The sequence below is a fragment of the Bombina bombina genome, chromosome 4 (assembly GCF_027579735.1).
Source record: "Bombina bombina isolate aBomBom1 chromosome 4, aBomBom1.pri, whole genome shotgun sequence".
Lineage (NCBI taxonomy): Eukaryota > Metazoa > Chordata > Amphibia > Anura > Bombinatoridae > Bombina > Bombina bombina.
Genome location: NC_069502.1, coordinates 1,065,073,233 through 1,065,090,050, shown reverse-complemented (window position 1 = coordinate 1,065,090,050; position 16,818 = coordinate 1,065,073,233). Strand labels below are relative to the sequence as shown.

Below are 16,818 nucleotides of genomic sequence, written 5' to 3'. Positions count from 1 at the left end.
TCCCATAATTGTGACCTTACATATTAGACCCATGTTTAAAGTGTTGATGAATCTGTTGGCTCTCTACACATAACTGATAATAAAATAATAGTGCTTAAAAGTGTGTAATATTGTTAAAAAATTGCTGCCATATAGTGCTCAAGATATTTGCATGCTTCTGAGTGTACCTAGATATGCTCTCTACAAAGGATACCAAGAAAAAAAAGTAAATTTAATAATATACAGTAAGTCATTTGTACCTTATGTTATAATTTTACACTCTTCTTGAACCACAACATTTTTAAGTGTCATGTACATGTTTAATTATTTATTACAAAAGGTTTATGCAAATCACAGTTACTACTGATTTACCTTACCACCTGTTAATGGCCACTTGAACTAGTTTTGCTATTTTTGTTAAAGTTTGATTACTCTTCATCTTTATAAAATCTCTTAAAATACTTTCAAGTTTTCCCTTTTTTCTTCTCTAAGAAGTTATTCCTTGTAACTTGTATTTCCAAGGCCACATACCATTTTAGAAGCCTTTGAACAGTCTCTGCCAATATCCTTCTTTAGATCATGGGGCCCATTTATCAAGCTCCGAACGGAGCTTGTGAGTCCGTGTTTCTGGCGCGTCTTCAGACTCGCCAGAAACACCAGTTTTGAAGCAGCGGTCTAAAGACCGCTGCTCCATAGCCCTGTCCACCTGCTCTGATGAGGCGGACAGGAGTCGCCGGAAATCAACCTGATCGAGTATGATCGGGTTGATTGACACCTCCCTGCTGATTGGCCGCGAGTCAGCAGGGGGCGGCGTTGCTCCAGCAGCTCTTGTGAGCTGCTGGTGCAATGTTAAATGCGAAGATCGTATTGCTCTTCGCATTCAGCGAGGTCTTGTGGACCTGACCCGCACTGTCAAATCAGGTCCGCAAGACCTTTAATAAATAGGCCCCAAAGTCTCCAAAACTGAACACAATATTCAAGATGAATCCTCACTATTGATCTATAAAGTAAACTAACAACCTTACTTTTCTGCTGCTAATACCTCTTCTTATACAACTGATTACACTACTGGCCATGTCTGCTGTGAGACTGTATTGTTCACTAAACTTCAAAAATCTGAAATAATAAATCTAAAGTCCTATTAACCTTTTGTTACTTACAGTTATGTGTCACTGAGTATATAATATACTTCTGGGTTTTTGCATCCAAAATCAATAATGTTGCACATTGTTATTCTACTTTTGTTCAACTTTTAGTTTACAGATAAGATGTATATACAGCTGCCATCCTTTCTGAGGTATCTTTATACACACACAGGGATAAATACAATTGTTAAAAAAGTACAGCTGGAAAACAAAAAATAAAAAAAATAAAACAGTGGCAAAGAGAGAGGTAGAAAAGGGGAACTTGATATAATGAATCCTTGTAGCATGATTGATGCGTTTTCACACAATGCATTGTTCATATCTGTTAAAGCAATGGATATGACAACTGATTTTAAAATAAATATGAAAATCCTACAATTTTAGATGATTGGAACTTACAGTATGTGTAATACAATACCTTGTTCTTATAATTCAGAATTGCTATATTACATTTTTGTTACCAATTCTAATAATAGACTATATGTACATTTCTTCAAGTAAATTCGACAAACGCTGTTGTGTATTAAGAAACATTTTATTAACAAAACAATAAATTCCACTTGCTTAGCATTTCCAATAATGGATAAATTGGCCTTGCAACAAAATTAAATTCAATCACACAAATACGATTATGAGGTGTTGGGCCTCTTGATTTTTGGGGGGATGAACCATTTCACACTTTTGTTTTTTGTCAAAAAGAAAAGGCAACACATGACAGGATTAAAAATAAGCCACCTCATCCAGACCAGTTACAACATATCAGTGGGCAATAAAAAATGTGTTCATCATAGTAGGTCAATAATATGAAATGTTGAATTGCTAGCTGATATTACATAGATACAATTGCAATATTTTCAACTAATTTTTTAACAATGATAATAAAATATAAAATATAAACTTTGTCAATATATTTCGATTTTGACAAATGTTTTGATTGGAATTAGATTTAAAGAAGAAAAAAAATGTTTTATTATAAAGTAATATACTCAATATGTTAAAACTCTTTTTATATCTCTTCTTTATATATATATTTATAATATTATTTGAATATTTTTGCCAAGTCTATTTTAGGGCTTTGAGCATTTACATAGCCTTTGAACCTTGCTGATTCTTACACTGCAGCTTTTTAACATTCTCATACCCCAGCATTAACTAACTGTCTTTCCCTGAGTACAATTCACTTACATTGGTATCCATTTGTGATTCTAAAGAACAGCAGATCGTCTAAGCATTGTTTTTAAGGTGTGTTCTACTATAGCTATCAATTTCTTAAATGAATCAAAAAGCCCTTACAAATACAGTTCTAAAGGATTAAATGTCTTTGGCAGCCCTACGTACTGTTAGGTTTTCAACCGTGTTGCATTTTGAATGCTTGAGTGAACATGTCTGGACTTCAAGCATTATTTATCAGTAACAGAGTGAGTAAAAAAAAGACCTCTTGCTTTGTTGCCCTGCTGTGTAAATTAATTTTAAATTCCTCCTTCCTGTCTATAATGTGTGAACATCTCTATTCCTCCCAGGAGGCCCTCAACGGAGCAGACTGATTTATCTTGAAGTACCCACTTTCAGTCTAAAGTATGCTCTTTGCATTTCCTTTTGTGTGGAATTTTGTTCTGTGTTTTTTGCTATATACCTGCTAAAAAACTATGCTAATCATTTAAGCTATAAAATGTGATCTATAATCTTGTATATTGTAATTTGCAATATGCAGAGCTGAAGAATGTGAGATTATGTTTTCTTAAAAATAATACAACATAAAATACTTTGCTTTTAGATACTGCACGCTTTTTTATACAAAAATATTCAAAGCATGCATTGAAGGTTAAAGTAATATACTCAATTCTTTGGAGAGAAAATAACAATAGGTTTGGCAGCAAAGTAAAATTAATATAATGCATCATATTGTAATTGTCTTTAATAGACTAAATAGAAACATAATGCTTATATATTTTCAAGATAATTTTATGTCATGTTAATGTATTGTTATGTTTAGAATAAAATTCAAAGCAAGAAAATAAATGAACATTTCTACTTTCTCCAAGAAATAAGATAACTATACAGTATATTTGTTTGTCAAGATTGTGTAAAAAGCACAATTCCCAAAGAGATTGTTAACATAGGTAAAGAAGGTTAAGAAGTCTGGAGAGCCTTTGTTGATAGATTGAAAGTGTTCTTTTTATTTGAGCAAGATACAGGAGTTGAAGAAGACCTTTCTACTTCCTGGTCCCATACTGTTTCTTGGCTGCAGTGGAATGTAGTTTATTGTGCTGTCAAACTTTAACAATATTATGTACATTCATACTCATCCCCAGTTTCATACACACTAAAATTAAAATTCTTAAAAAAAGACAGAAAAAAGAAAAAGAAAAAAAAAAGAAAGGAATTTATAATTGGCAATGGCTGCAAAAAACTGAAACGGGTCTGTTGCATCAGACATCAGAAAACGTTCTCTACCTAGCAACACTTAGAACATTTATTTTACCAAAAATGGCTGAAGAGCAGATATATTTTGCATTGTCTATACAACAGGCTATAAAACATCACTTTTCACAGTCCAGAAAGCACATATAGATGTGTTTTTATATAAACATATGTAATAACATATTAAGCGTGCATGAAAATTTCCCAATGATTGCATCTATCCCTCTTGGTTTTTATTTTGAAAAAAAGTGCCTTATATTCCACATTTATGAAAATAAGGCCTCCATAACATATTCTTCCCAATCAGAAAAGGGCTTTGTGAAAGTATTTAATATAAGTCTTCTGAAAAGCCAGCACTTTTAAATATGTTTTTGTCATTGTTTCTCTGCACAAGTACATTTTCCTCTGATGATCAGAAGTTCAAACAAGTCTTTACTGGCATTAAACTTTTTTTTTTTATAGAAAGCGCTAGCACTTTGGCTGAATCCAGAATCATAGGTAGCTTTTTTTTAATATTGTGCCTTCATGTTGTAAATCTCTCTGTGCTTTAAGAATGCTTGGTGTCAGAATTGTCTTTCCATAACATTCCAGCAACATAAAAAGATTGGCAGAGTGAATGAAAACACTGGATAGTCGGGAATTTTGTTTGGCTCCTGTTTCTGGGAAACAAAACCACTAGATGCGTTTTTGTTTTAAAAACAGTCTTTCCTTTCTGATTGCATTCCCTGTCTTTTTTTTTTTTTTTTTTTTTCAATGTGCTTCATAAAAAGTAAATAAGTATTTTAATTTTATGTCTCAGATAAAATGAAGACTATTTCTATACACATGTTCATAGAGCGGCTGGGATCAGACATAATATTCTTTATCCTTGTTTTTCTTATTTTTGTTGGAACTTTTAGCACTGCTGGGTTGTTTTTCCTTGATCACCGCCCCATTTGACTGTGCTGAATTACTGATGTAATTTCGACTCTCATCTACATGATATGAGCCTTCATCTCTATTTCTGTACTTGTACATGGCGTAAAGAAGAATGAGGATGCAAAGTGCTGCTGCAGCAACAATTCCAACCACCATGCCTGTTGTGCTACTCGATTCTCTGATGACCTCTGCAGAACCAGGGATATCCCTTCCTCCGGCTCTCGTTGGATTTGCTGCATAAAACAAAATAAATGGTTACTGTTATATTATATTTCTATACAACCCACTACAGTATAAAGTATATAGAATTTTGACATTCACAGATCTTTTCATTAACAGATAAAAGTAATTTTATGTTGAACTGGAAATTATACTCTGAATATTTCTGATTTTATTTTAGTATATTTAAGGTGGCTAGTTTTGGACATTTGCTTGGTAAAAACCAGATTGAGTGCACAAGATTAAAAATCAACCTAGTTAGTATACAAGGCTCTTAAAAGTGGATTTGTTTGTACTAGAAAGAGACTAGCTCTAATAAAATATCTTAAAAGAGGAGAATGAAGAAGTCTGTAAACTGGAAAACTGCTAAGTGAATAATTCAAAGTATTTTGTGCATGGTTAAAGCAAGGTTAAAGTTCTATTAAATACACTTGCATCTATGGTGGACCAAGGGTTTGCTGCTCTATGTGGTATCATTAAAAAATGTGAAATTGCAAAATAAATAATTGCTACATATACCAATAGGGCACCTTACTGTTAAAATGAACTTCATAGCTTCAAGCCTTTCTCAAGGCAGTTTGAAATGCTAGTTTAATTATTTATTTATTATTTTTATTTTCATGTGAATGTAATTGAACTTAGACTAAAAAACAACTAAATTTACATATGAGACTCATAGATCACTTTAAGCATAGTTTAAAGGCAAATAACTATGAAATAAACTTATACTACACAGAGTTTGCTTGCAAACACATTTAAACAATGATTGTCTAAAAGCCTACGAGTCCAGCTGCTTTGTAGACCACCTTCATGAGAGCTTATTTAAAACAATGCAACTATTGGATGGGACCTCTATCTATTTGTCTCCCATAATTGTGACCTTACATATTAGACCCACGTTTAAAGTGTTGCTGAATCTGTTGGCACTCTACACATAACTGATAATAAAATAATAGTGCTTAAAAGTGTGTAACATTGTTAAAAAAGTGTTGCAAAACTGCTTCCATATAGTGCTCCAGATATTTGCATGCTTCTGAGTGTACCTAGATATGCTCTCTACAAAGGATACCAAGAAAAAAAAGTAAATTTATTAAACATACAGTAAGTAATTTGTACCTTATGTTATAATTTTACACTCTTCTTGAACCACAAAATTTTTAAGTGTCATGTACATGTTTAATTATTTATTACAAAAGGTTTATGCAAATCACAGTTACTACTGATTTCTCTTGCAAAAAAAAAAAACTACTAAATTTACATATGAGACTCATAGATCACTTTAAGCATAGTTTAAAGGCAAATAACTATGAAATAAACTTATACTACACAGAGTTCGCTTGCAAACACATTTAAACAATGATTGTCTAAAAAAAAATATGTTCTATGGGATATAGTTTTCAATACAAAACTACCAACTTGCCTATCAAATACCCAGATATCTTATGGGAGTTAAAAACACACAAATGGAAAACAGTTGTATTTTCATATTTGTCTTTTTTTAATAAATAAACCAGCCAATTAAACTATATAAAAACATATTTGTGTAAGATTTGTGTGTTTCAGTTGCCTTTATTTGGAAAGTTAAACTATAGGCTCTCACCAAGAAAATTTAAACCATCAATTAAATGAAATTCCACTGAGTAAGTTTATGCAGTTACGTGAGAGCACATATTTTAAAATTCCCATTAAGAGACCAATCAAATCAGGAATTTCACTTGATTTGTTTCTCAGTTGAGTTAAAACTTAAACTCAGGCATGTATTTAGTTTTTTCTTTCTATATAATTAATTGGGAAATGCTCTTGGGGACAAGTTGATACGAATATTTTGGCAAGAATTAATTAACAAAGGATGGGTATGAAACTAAAATATATATCTAAATACATAAATGTTTGCATGTTAAACTTTTAAAAATACTTTTTTAAGACTCATAAAAATATTAAAATATACTGACTAAAATGAATTGTGTTTTTCAGAGCCATTGTTGAGCAAGCTATTTTTTATGTTATAGTATGCTACAAATGGGTCACATTATTTAATGGGCCAGTAAAGTCCAAATTATATTTTTCTGATTCAGATAGAACATGCAATTTTTTAACAACTTTCCAATGTACAGTACTTCTATTATAATATTTACTTCATACTCTTGAAATTGCAACAATTCACTACTAGGTGCTAGCTGCTACGTTGTGGTACATATATAAACATCTTCTCATTGGCTCACTCAATGGGGCCTATTTAATAATGTGCGAGCTGACATGATCCGATATTGCGGATCATGTCCGCTGCACATTGATAAATGCTGATAGCATACGCTCTAAGCATGTATCATTGCACCAGCAGTTCTTGTGAACTTGTGCAATGCTGCCCCCTGCAGATTCGCTAGCAGGGGGTGTCAATCAACCCAATCGTATTGGATCGGGTAGATTTCCGGCGATGTCTGTCCACCACCTCAGAGCAGATGGACAGGTTATGGAGCAGCTGTCTTTAGAAGGCTCGCCAGAAATACGGGGCATCAAGCTCCATACGAAGCTTGATAAATATGCCCCAATGTGTTTTCAGCAAACAATACCAAGAGAATGAAGTAAATTTGACAATAAAAGAAGATTGGAAAGTTGTTTAAAAATGTATGCACTATCTGAATCATTAAAGGAAAATGTCAATTAACAAGGTAGATGGGCAGGTAGGTAGGCAGCCTTTAAATATAGCATAAAATATAGTGTGGGCAAAGGTCAAAGTAAAAATAGCAATTGTATTCCAATGAATGTTATGATGGATTTTTACTTGCCAGTTTAAAGTTAAGGATCACCAGGTAGTAGTTATCTTTAGATTGACAAAATAAATTATTGATTGTAACTAAATATATCAATAAATAAATAAATACAATAATATATATATATATATATATATATATATATATATACACACACAGTATATATATATATATATCTAGGCACCTATAATTTCTGAAATTTAACAAAAACTGCCAACACTATATAAAAAACTGCATTATTCGGGCTTTTTCTCAATCGAGGCTCAACTAATAGTGACTGGGTTATTACAATATTTGCAATTTAAGATGCTGAGAACCATGCAGTCAGAAACCAAAATTACCTTACACAATTTTTTTTGTTTTTTAATTTTCATAAAAAAGCAATTTCCTATATTTGCAATATTTTCCACGGTGACCTAGAATCATTCAGCAATTGAGTAGGCGTTGTCATGGTTACTCCACTAGTAGCAATTACATGCTGTCAGGAGATGTCCCTAACAAATGGCTTAAACTATTTTTATGAAAAACTTTTTTTTTAAAATATTTAAATAGTGAACTTTTATATAAATGCTAGAATTGTTTTTTAGTTTTCTGATTTTTTAATAAAAATAATGTAATAGTTCCTAAATATAAACGCAAAAAGAAAAATATATATTCTATCTTTTCATTTGTAAAAGTAATAGGGGGCATATTTATCAAGCTCTGTACGTAGCTTGAATCCCCGTGTTTCTGGTGAGCCTTCAGGCTCGCCGGAAACAGAAGTTATGAAGCAGCGGTCTAAAGACCCCTGCTCCATAACCTGTCCGCCTTCTCTGAGGTGGTGGACAGAATATGATCAGGTTGATTGACACCCCCTGCTAGCGGCCGATTAGCCGCCAATCTGCAGGGGGCGATATTGCACCAGCAGTTCACAAGAAGCGTATGCTGCCTGCATTTATCGATATGCAGCGGACATGATACGCTACAGCGTATCATGACCGCTCGCACTATAATAAATTGACCCCATAGACTCAACATGACCACATTTTACAATACTTCCATAAAGAAATCACTCAACTATCTCCTCATACACATCAGTGTTTAAAATAAAGTAAAACCCACAAGGAAAGTGAGCAGTATTTCTACTACAGAATATTAAAGAAAAATCCAATTCTAAAGGTTTAATTTGTAGAACTAATCTGTACAGTATTAGCATGTAAGTGAGAGTAATTGGACTGCCATTGGAACACAGCAAACTTCTACTTTGTGCCTTACACGCATCATATATAGAAAGATTTAATCCCATTGTGCCAGCTTTAACATTTTATCACTAATCATTAGGCTAAAAACAGTTCTTTACTTTTCATGAACAAACATCCCTATGGCAAGAAATGCCAATTAGCTTTTACTTTGTGACATCTCAGCTTGATTGGAAAAAGGAAAGTTCCTATTAACAATGAAGCTTCAAAATGGGAACAAGGAAATGTATTTAAATGCTAGCAAAATCAATGTTCCACCTGCTGGAATGTCTCTCTCACTAAGCACATTTCCACAATTATCTCACTTACCTTTTCAGTCTTCCTATGCAAACAGTCATTTGATTGATGTTACCTACTGCCTTTTCAAAAGGCCATCGAACTGGCCTGAATTAATGGTATAAACTTGCTTTTGCTTTTTTAATAGAATTAAATATCCAATAAGGAGCTCAGTAGAACTAGTTTTCCAACTAAGCTAAAAGGGTTTGATAATACAAGATGAATGCCAGTTCTTTAACAATAAAGCACCAGTTATGTGTTCAAATTGAAAGATATGATCTTATAAGATGTATGATGTAAATCCAGGGTTCTTACAAGCAGGAGACATAATGTCTCTTACTGTATTTCTTGCTTGTATAGCTATATCAGAGGTCAGTTGGAGGTTTGGGTCTAAAATGTATTCCAAGTTTTTTACAGCTGTATAAATAAGAAATGTAAAGTATTATCATTTGGATGTAGTACCTTATTTATTAACTATAAAATTTAATTAAAGAACATTAGATTGAGTATAGTATATATTATGTTAAAAGGAAAGCCATTTAGAACCTTTATTGTCTTGTCCTATACCAAATCAAAGCACATTTTATAACTGACTGCTTTCAAGATTCCTTCTACTCAATCACAGGTCTAGCTAAAAATCAGTCAGTTGAAGCACAGTCTGTGAGTGTATAGGAGCTGGTGGTGTAGCTTCTAATTGGCTGCATTGCATATTGTGCTAGGTTGGGTAAATAGCCACACATAAAAGTTTAAACAAGGTAATGGCAGAACACTGGAATGGTTCAAGGGCAATTAGTGACAATAATGATATGCACTATATCCCAAAACATTAACTTAACTGTACATTATAGAGTCTCTTTAAATCTAGCAGTACTCTACAGATGCTTGTCCCTTCCACAGTCCTTAGTTTATTTGTTTCTTAAAAATATGTCTTAGTAGTTGCATTTTCATATTTAATGTTACCAAATAGTACAGCCCACATAGGCCTAGATTACAAGTAGAGTGCAAAAATAACACTGCTAAAATTAAATCAATAGTGCTTTGTTATTTTTGAACACATATTACAAGTTTAGAGTAATATGTTAGTGCTCGAGTGAGAAATACTTTATTTGATCATATTTTAGTATATTATACATGTGTTTTGTTATGCATATATTCACTTTACTTCAGGTCTCCAATTTTAAAATTTCCAGTGCTATTATGTTATGATTTGCACTTGAGCAACAGATAACTCACCATAACTAATATGAGTAATGATAGCTGCACTATTTTATGAAAGTGTAGGGTTCCTTAAAAATTTCAGATGCTTTAAAATTCTCTGGTAATTTTTTTTTACCATTCACTTGTAATACCAGATTGTGCCCTATCTTAGCATAGGGTTGGGATATGGAAAGAGTACCCTGCAAAGTGAGCTATTGATTGTGCTCCATTTGTAATAAAGGCCATAGGGCTCCATGTACTAAGCAGCATAAGCTGCTCTGGAGCCCTTTCAGGGCAGTTTCCCACATGCAAGCTGCTTTCCGCTATGTAAGAAACAGTGGTCATCAGACCGCTGCTTCTTACAATCTCTGCCACCTCTGAGTTGGCAGATTAAAATCACCTCGAACACACTTGCTCATGGTGATTGACAGGCCCTTCTCTCACACGACCAATAGTGTGAGAGAAGGGGTAGCATTACACACTTGCTTGAGTGTGTAATGATACATACAGGCAGTTGACGAGTGTTAAGCCATGCAGACAAGTAATCATCTTGAGAACATTGTCCGCACAACGTTTTATACATTTGGCCCACATCCTTTAGAACTTCTACATTTTCATAGAGTATGCATTAGTGGAGTATAATGATATTTAAAAAACTATATTTTATCATTTAAAGTAACCAAGGTAAATAAACATATTTTCAGTTATTAAATGGACATTTTATGTGATTAAGGAAAAATAAATATCACTAGATATCATTCATTAATTAAAAAAAAATTATACTTTTATAAAAATAGTATGCAGGAGATGAATACACTGGTTTATGTTTTATTCTAGGAATTAGGCTTACTGTTTATTTCTTCAAGCAATTTGGATTATATTTACATTAAATTATCAATTAATCAAATGTCATTAGGCAAGCTACAAAAAAATAAAACAACAATTTTGCAAATAACAGAATAACAATAAATTAGGCTAAACATTATTTTAGACAGAAATATTTATTTGTAAAAAAAAAATAAAAAAAATGTGACTAAAAAAAGTTTTTAATTTATTTAAATGTTTCTGAAAAATAATTACGTATTAAATTATTTCAAGGCTTTTTCATTTGTATTATTATGTATTTGAAGTTATTATAATTCATGGCTTTTTAAAAATGAGATATTTTTCAAGAAAAAGCTTTGGTTGATTCCGTTTCCACTTTTCATTAATTTTGAAGAAAAGAACATTGCAGCTCTAGATGCCTGCAGAGTGTGTGAATAAGAATTAACCTAGTGATTTTATTTTAATGACAGACTACTTGTAACTACTACTTCTAGTACAGACATATTTTCTGATTATTCCTAAGATATTTTTTTTAATGCCTTATGGTAAAGAATGTATTTCTGATTCATAGCTGCTAAAATATATCATTGTGGATTTTAACTATGTGATATAGTAACTCCTGGTATTATTAGATGTAAAAAGAATATTGGGGTGATGAATACATTTTTAGAAATGCTATTTATAAAAATAAATGAAGTCACAAAAACATGGATAGATAGATAGACGGATAGTAGATAGATAGATAGATAATTTGATATATAGTAAATTCATCCATACAAATGTATGTGCTTCATGTAGGGTAAACGTAGTCCACGGTTAACACACAAGCATAATCTAACTTGAGTAAATAAGAGGCAGGTAATAAAAATAAAATAATAGCCCACAGAACCCATGCTGGAAAATTATGATTTGAATTACTGTTTATGAATTACTATTTATGTATAATAAGGGCTAGTTTAAGTGAAGTGCTAATTTATTGCACACCCGCAAATGGGCAAATTTGCCCATTTGCGGGCGTGCAATAAATAACCATCCATTAGCATTTATAAAATTAACCAGAGATCAGATCAGATGCCCCCTAAATAGAGTTTAGTGTATTTTATCAACATAGTACCATTTTATTTTTAAATAAAATAACTGCACTAGGCAGTATTTTGGGGGTAAAGTTGGTGGGAGTGGGGTGTTAAAAAAAAAGAACAGCACTGAAAAGTGCCTTTACATTGTGGTCTATGAGAACTGTGTGTTTCCTGTAAATATATATGTATATGCTTATATGCACATATATTTATGTGTTAATATGTGTATATATACATATTAACACATATATCATATACATATATATTTATATTTGCTGCCATAGCTGCGCTACTTACCTTCTTTGCTGCGCTTAAGGGGCCATAATACCCAAATGTTTAAACATAGCTGTAAAAAGCTGACTCGAAAATATCTCCTGAACAACTCTATGTAAAAAAGAAAGATATTTTACCTCAAAAGTTCCTCAGTAGCCACCTCCCATTGTAAAGGATTTCTAAGCAGCATTTTAGTGTGTCTGTCCTGGGACATCTGAAGGGATGAGCATCGTGCACTCTCATCTTATTTCACCAATCAGGTAAAGGAAGCTTACTATGACATCTCATGAGAGTCAAGTCAAATCTCATGAGATCACAGTAAAAGTTCATGACCTCAGCACTGCTGATGCTGATTGGCTGCTGTTCATTTCTTCATTTTTTTTTTATTTTTACCTGCAGCTGGGAGCAGCTGAGTATAACTTTTTACACAGAACTTACTCTGCTGAGCTGAGGAGATTGTGAGGTAAAATATCTTCCTTTTTTACATAGAGATGCTCAGGTGATATTTTCCGGTCAACTTTTTACAGTTATACTGCATCAGTTTCAAGTGATTTAGCATATGAGTATTATGTCCCTTTAAGTTCTGTGTTGTCTCTGACTGCATCGAGACGAGGCTCCCATTGGAGCCAATGAAAGCTCTCTCTTGTGAGCGCAATGCTTGTAATCTGGCCCTAAATTCCTTGCAGAGATGCAGGTATAATGAAGAGATAACCATTTGCAGTAATCCCTAGATTGTGTGTAAAGTGGGGATCAGTCTAAATAGAATGATCCAGTGTACCCAACACGTGAGTTCAGCACATCAAACTGACCGTACAAGCTGCCTGGAGGGAGTTACTCCAGACAATCCAGGCAATGAAAAAATGTTTAAAAAATGTTTTCTTTTGTTAGCACAGATAAAAATCTGTGATCTTTCCTCAAATGTTTGGGGAGTGTTTTTTCTCTGTGCTAAATAAAAGAACTTAAAACAAAAAAATCTGACAAGTGCTGCTGCTAAATAGAATGATACCATTTATTTTAAGGACTTAGGTTAGTATTTCATTATTTATTTATATTTAATGTTTAAATGTTTTAAAATTATCACACTAAGATTCAAATTGTAATTAACAAAATGTATCAGCTATCTTTGTGTTATAGTCTGTAAGGGACTAACCACCTGTGAAGCAGTAATCATTCTAAGAGGGTGGAAATCAGCCAGCTCCAATCACTACTGGTAGCCTTTGTTAGCAACCTCGGGTTTTTTAAAGGACCATTAACTACTGTAGAATTGCATAATCAACAAATGCATAATTAAAAATGCAATAACACTTACTCTGAATTTAGAATGAGCAGTACCATTTTATGAAAAATTTAAAAGTTTTCTTTAATTACTTGGTCTCCTATTTCATGTAACAGTCATCAGCCAATAAAAAATCAATCCTGTAAACTCTTGCACACTCAGTAGGTGCCTCAAAAATTGTGCATATAGAAGACGGTGCACTATTTGATATTGGAATTAAAATTATTTATTTTTTTAATTGCATTTTGTATCTAAATCATGAAAGTTTCTTTTTTACTTAAGGGTCCCTTTAACTAATATGTCATAAACAAGGACATAGGGCTCCCTTTTTTCAAGCTGCAGTCACAGCTTGGAGCCCTTTGCGTTCAAGGGAAGCTCGTAGAAACCTGCAACCACAAGTAAAGAAGCAGGGGTCTTAAGACCACTGCTTCCTAACTTCTGATTCAATTAGGAGGATTGACAAATCCTGTTCTCATGTTTTGCTTGCCCTAAATACAGGTGAACAAGTTCCCTGACTGGGAATATTGTCAAATTGATAAATAGGGACTATAAATTGTACTTTATTATAGGGTTTAAATTATAAGTTTAGTATCCATTTTAATTAGTACTTGGTTAATGATATAATTGGAGTTAAAAGATTTTCATTTTTTCTAGTGTTGTGACATTTATGTACAGGTGCTAGATCTACTTACACTGATAATTGTTATATAGTTTGCTATTTATTTTTTGCATTTTATAGTATACCAGATTTATTAACATGATTGGAGTTAAACAATTGTGAACTAAAAGGCTTATTTGTGAAAAAAACACCCTGAAAAGTATGCCACACTTCAAATACTGCTAAACATTTCAGTTTTATTCAATAATTATCTGATAGATTTGTCCACTTCGATAGAACAATTCTCATTGTGTCTGCATTATGACATAACATTTATAATTTCCTTTTTTGAAAATAGATTCAATAGAATGTGCACATAAATATGTCTACATATTTTCTTTGTTCCTTCTGAGTGACATAATTCCAACTATAGTTGTACTAGAAACTCCTGTTAAAATCAGAGATACACTTTATTCAATAACTGACATGCTTTGTACAGGAAATATTCCTTCTTTATTGAAGATAACCACACTATCTTTTTATAGATCAAACTTTTTCATTTTATTTGGTTGAAGTGAATTACATTTCTTTTATTTTTAGTTTTATTGTTGTTTGCCCATTTTTTAAATATGGTATAAAAAATATGTCACTATGGGTTTATCTGGGCTTCAGTCTATTGTCAGTACTATATCTAAGCTTCTGTTTCATTTTTATGTACTCATTTTATATCCATATTTCCCTAGGTTTTTGTAAAAAAGAGAAAAGACCTTTTGTTGAATGATCATTTTTAGTGTTAGCATACTGTACCTATTGCAAGTAGTTTGTTTTGAATTTTATGGAATTCAAGAGATCATTTGCCCATTTCGGGTTTTATAGTGCTTCCTTTAAAGCACCTAAAATATTGGTGCTAGTAAACTTCCCATATGAACAGTAGAGATTGCAGAACTTGTTGTATAAAACATAAAGAGTTGGATTATGTAGTTATTTCTAATATCACAGGGTGTGTTATAAAAATACACTGTGGCATATATGTACTGAATCCTTAATGAAAGAGATTGCAGATCATTTCTATTTAAACAATTAAAAGAGAAACTCTTTAATATGCAAATATATTGTTTTTGACATATAAACAATACATTTAGAGAAAGTTTGCATTTAATTGCTAGCTGTACCCCTAGTATTGTGGTTCTAGTTCAATAAAAAAAAGTGTAGGTAATACAATTTCAGAATCTCTTATTATGAATGAATAATTTTATGATTTTACTTCCTTACACGACTCACAAAAGAAACTTTTTGATTGTATTTCAATCCAGTTTTTATTTATTTATTAATAATTGGTTACGGATAAGCATTATTTTAACCAGTTCAAAACTCATGTATATGCCACCATTTATCAATTGACAGGCAGACAAGGTTTGCTCTTCTGAACCTTGACTGGTCGTCACTGTGGGAAACGGGCAGTGGGTGCTTTTGCAATTGCTTGTTCCACTGCACCCCCAAAGGGTTAAAAATATAGATACATACATATACGTGCCTAAATATGTATATTTATGTGTGTGTGTATATATATATATATATATATATATATATATATATATATATATATACACAGTATCCCATAAAAGAGAGTACACCCTTAACATTTTTGTCAATATTTTATTATATATTTTCATGTGACAACACTGAAGAAATAACACTTTGCTGCAATGTAAAGTAGTGAGTGTACAGCCTGTATAACAGTGCAAATTTTGCTGTCCCCTAAAATAACTCAAGACACAGCCATTAATGTCTAAACTGTTGGCAACAAAAGTGAGTACACCCCTAAGTGAAAATGTCCAAATTGGGCCCAAAGTGTCAATATTTTGTTTGGCCACCATTATTTTCCAGCACTGCCTTAACCCTCTGGGGCATGGAGTTCACCAGAGCTTCACAGGTTTCCACTCCTCCATGACGACATCACGGAGCTGGTGGATGTTAGAGCTCTTGCGCTCCCCCACCTTCCATTTGAGGATGCCCCACAGATGCTCAATAGGGTTTAGGTCTGGAGACATGCTTGGCCAGTCTATCACTTTACCCACAGCTTTTTTAGCAAGGCAGCGGTCGTCTTGGAGGTGTGTTTGAGGTTGTTATCATGTTGGAATATTGCCTTGCGGCCCAGTCTCTGAAGGGAGGGGATCATGCTCTGCTTCAGTATGTCACGGTACATGTTGGCATTCATGGTTCCCTCAATGAACTGTAGCTTCCCAGTGCAGGCAGCACTCATGCAGGCCCAGACCATGACACTCCCACCACCAGTGTTAATTTTGATGGCAAATTTTGATTTAGTCTTAGTTTTAGTATTTGGACTAAAATGCCATTTTTGTTTTAATCTTGTTTTGATCATCTTAATTGTTTTTGTTTTAGTCGACTAAAATCTAATGGGTTTAGTTAAAGTGTAATGCCTTATTAAAGCATTTTGCTATAATTTCTAAACTCATATACTTTATTAAACTTAAAATTAAATAAAACCAAGTTTCTATAGGAGGAATTAATTGTTTGTTCACAGATTTGAAAAAATTTCGGCAGCAAAATTAACACTGCTCTAGAATTTCCAAACTCATTATATA

At 32.8% G+C, this 16,818-nt stretch overlaps 1 protein-coding gene across 4 annotated transcripts in view; it reads right to left on the bottom strand.

Annotated features, from left to right (window-relative positions):
- Positions 1-1,640: 1,640 nt before the first annotated feature.
- Positions 1,641-16,818, bottom strand: part of NRXN1 (neurexin 1) — a 2,027,363-nt gene continuing 2,012,185 nt past the window's right edge. For all 4 annotated transcript variants that reach the window (XM_053712207.1, XM_053712206.1, XM_053712209.1 and 1 more), the window contains one exon: positions 1,641-4,696. In XM_053712207.1, the coding sequence (XP_053568182.1) occupies positions 4,392-4,696 (305 nt within the window). In that variant the 3' untranslated portion in view covers positions 1,641-4,391. The remainder of the gene's footprint in view (positions 4,697-16,818) is intronic.